At 52.1% G+C, this 3,339-nt stretch overlaps 1 protein-coding gene across 1 annotated transcript; it reads left to right on the forward strand.

Moving 5' to 3' along the window:
• Positions 1 to 906: 906 nt before the first annotated feature.
• LOC100607172 (putative uncharacterized protein FLJ41423) lies at positions 907 to 1,413 on the forward strand. The gene is given in 1 exon segment (XM_012503996.2): positions 907 to 1,413. A coding segment is annotated over 1 exon segment (507 nt).
• The last annotated feature ends 1,926 nt before the right edge of the window (positions 1,414 to 3,339 follow it).

A 3,339-nucleotide genomic window follows, 5' to 3' on the forward strand; every position in this document is an offset into this window, starting at 1 on the left:
GGCTGAGCTTTGGAGACACCAGAACTCTCCATTTAGACAAACAGACACATAAACCATCATAATACAGGGGGATCTGTTCAATGATCAATGTCTCGAATAAGTACTGTGGTGGCACAGGCTGAGATGACGGACTCCACTGGCAGGGAGAAGGGATCAGAGAAGACTTTGGAAGACAGCAACCTGTGAGTGGGCCATAAAGGGCAAACAGTTTGCTGGGCGGAGAGTGTGAACCTGAGGGTGTGTAGGAGGGAAGGTCAGTTCTGCGAACTAAATCCTCTCACATCCATATTCAGAGCAGGCGCCTATCCCCAGGCCCCATGGAGCCCGTATTCGGAGGCTTATCTGTAGCTACAACCTCTAAACTTGGCCCCATCTCCTGACGTTTCTGAGTGAAAAGGAACCACTCTTTAGTGTGTGTGCTGCAGGCTCCTGTGGCTGTCACAGTACAGTCATTGCGGAATTAACAGGGGAACAGCCATCCAAGTGGAGAGGCACAGAATGCTTCCTGTCCTAGCTCTGCCTCCAACTCACTGTGTAACTGTGGACAGTTCCGGCCTCAGTTTCCCCATTATCAAGGTGGGAGATTGGCTGTCAACTCTGCCAGCTTTCTGCCTGGAGCGCAGCCCTGACACCCTGCCTGCAAGACACACGTTAGCAACGACCGTTCTCTCTACGCCAAGCTCATTTGTCTGAGCGTATCAGCAACACGACACCTCGCAGTTCAGTGGATTTGATGTGCGCTCCCGCCCCTGGCATACCTGGCATGTAATACCTGCAGCTGAAAAGGGGCATTTGAAGGCAAAGTGCATGGCAGAAGGAAGCCTGTAGGTGGCGCCATGGCTCCGGTTGCCGAGCTGCTCCCGGGAGATCCATTTTCAGAGGATCTGGGAAAACCCGGCAGAGCTGATGGCAGCTCTTTCTTCTCGGTGCCCTCGCAGTGCAGCAGGCCCCGCTTATTTGCAAGAAGCAGCCAGGTCAGCCCACTGGGCCTCCCCACCTCTTGTGCCCCTTCGCACATTTCAGAGCTCTCTCTTTTCGTCTGGGTCCTTCCATTCAGGAGAGGAGGAGGAGGAGGAGGAGGTGAGCCTGTTGTGAACGGCGTTGATGGGGCAGGGGCCGGTTCCCCTGTTTCTGGGGAGCCTTTTCTGTGCTGGTTGCAGGCAGGGGCCCTCAGTGTGGAGCTGCGGTGAGCCTGTGCCCCGTCGGATTTGGGTCACAGCCTCCGTGACCCCCAGCCCCCGCCAGGCACTCCACACCTGCAGTGATTCGCTTGATATTTTAAAAGCACTCCATCTTCTGCCTGCTGCCTTCTCTCCATTCATCTGGGTCCAGGTTTTCGCCGAGCCATCTAATAAAGAATCCAGTGGGGAGAATGATGGGGGCGAGGAGAGGGAAAGTGCTAACATTTATTAAGTGCCCGCTGGGTGCCCAGCACTTCCTCAACAACTAGAGCAGCGGTCTTTCTGCTGTCTTTCAGCTGCATAACCCTTTCCTCCATCCAAAATCGCAAGCCTAACCTGGCCGTGTAAAACAAATACCAGGGAAGCGCCTCTGATGGAAGGGGATGGGGCACCTAAGGCCCTGTCCCTCACAATGTGGCATCCTCCCTGCTCCTAGCAGACACTTTGGTGCTTCCATGAAACCTGGATCTAAAAGCTCTGTGCTCACTAAATCTACATATAACTATCCAACGAAATCGTATCCCCATTTTTATAATATCAAGCTAAAGGCCAGAGAGGGAGAGTGTAGGATCACACAATTTTTTTTTTTTTTTTGAGATGGAGTCTCACTGTCCCCAGGCTATAGTGCAATGGCGTGATCTTGGCTCACTGCAACCTCCACCTCCCTCATTCAAGTGATTCTCCTGCCTCAGCCTCCTGAGTAGCTGGGATTATAGGCATGCGCCACCACGCCCGGCTAATTTTTGTATTTTAATAGAGACGGGGTTTCACCATGTTGGCCAGGCTGGTCTCCGAGCTCCTGACCTCAGGTGATCCGCCTGCTTTGGCCTCTCAAAGTGCTGGGATTATAGGCGTAAGCCACCGCGTCCAGCCCAGGGACACGATTATTAAAGGGCAGAGAACCAGACTGGGGAGGCAGGTGTGCTCCATTTCCAAGCCCATGCTTGCCCTGGCTCTGCTGGGAAGACAGTAGGTGCTTTGCTTCCTGAGAAAGGGCAGGAAGGGGCGTGGCTCCTCCAGCTGTACAGACGACCAGGCCAGATCCGCATGGCCCTGTTTGGTGCCTGAGTGTCTGGTAAACTGCCTGCCAGGGAGGAACTCAGTTAGGACAAGAGAACTATGGGTGGTGGGAAACGCATGGGGAGTGGATTCTGTGCCGCCAGTGAAATGGTCTTTCAGCCCGCCAGGCTCCAACTTGGCTGACTTTAGAAGAAATCAGCCAGCCATGGATTGCTGGAGATTCAGACACAAGCTTTCCAGGCCCTGATGAGTCCTTGTTTTCTTCCAGGACAACTGGGGTTTGGGACTGTAAGCTATGACCCAGATCTTGGTTCCCACTTCGCACATGAAGAGAAGATTGGCCCTTAAAAAGCGAAATGCTTTAAAACAAAAAAAAAAGAAAAAAGAAAAGAAAAAAAAGGAATTTACTTTTTGCATGGAATCTATTGTTTGCTTATAATCTTATAATGGCCATCAAATTGGATTCAGAAATACCTGGATCAAAAGGTCATGTCGGTGCTAAGACCTGACTTCCCTGCATCTCAGTTACCTCCTCTGTAAGATGGCATCACAAACACTCCCCGTGCCATCGGGCTGCTGTCACTGGTTCTTGTGTGTGGAAATGTCAATCCCAGGGCCTGAGGTGTGCAAAGTCAATAGTGGTTCTCTCCCCACTTCCACCCCCCAGTTTTTCTCAAAGCCTGTTGAATGTATGATGTGTCCTAAATGGAAGTGCTTCCACGGGGCACTGAGAGGATGGGTGATCTCTTCTCACTGCAGTCAACTGGCTGAAACGCTCACCTTTTCATCTTAGCATGTGAGATGTGACACCCTGATCCCCGGAATTGTAAATTCAGACTCTCAGATAGCTCAGAATGGCAAAATCCAACCTCTTCGTTTTTAAGATGGGGAAATTGGTTTGCACAAGGTCATACAGCAGGTTTGCGGCAGAGCTGGAACCCACACCTGCTGATTCCCAATCTGGTGCTCTGTCTGTCATCCTGGGTGACAAGGAGCCATGGAGGCCGTGGAGAGGAAGGACCATGGGATGCTTCTTGATCCCTCTGGCCTGTGACTGTGAGGGAGGCTCACTCTGCTCTGTGAACCCCATCACATGGGCATCATGTGTGGGGGTGAGTGCAGCCTCCCTTATAGAAAT

This window comes from Nomascus leucogenys, chromosome 15 (assembly GCF_006542625.1).
Source record: "Nomascus leucogenys isolate Asia chromosome 15, Asia_NLE_v1, whole genome shotgun sequence".
Taxonomy (NCBI): domain Eukaryota; kingdom Metazoa; phylum Chordata; class Mammalia; order Primates; family Hylobatidae; genus Nomascus; species Nomascus leucogenys.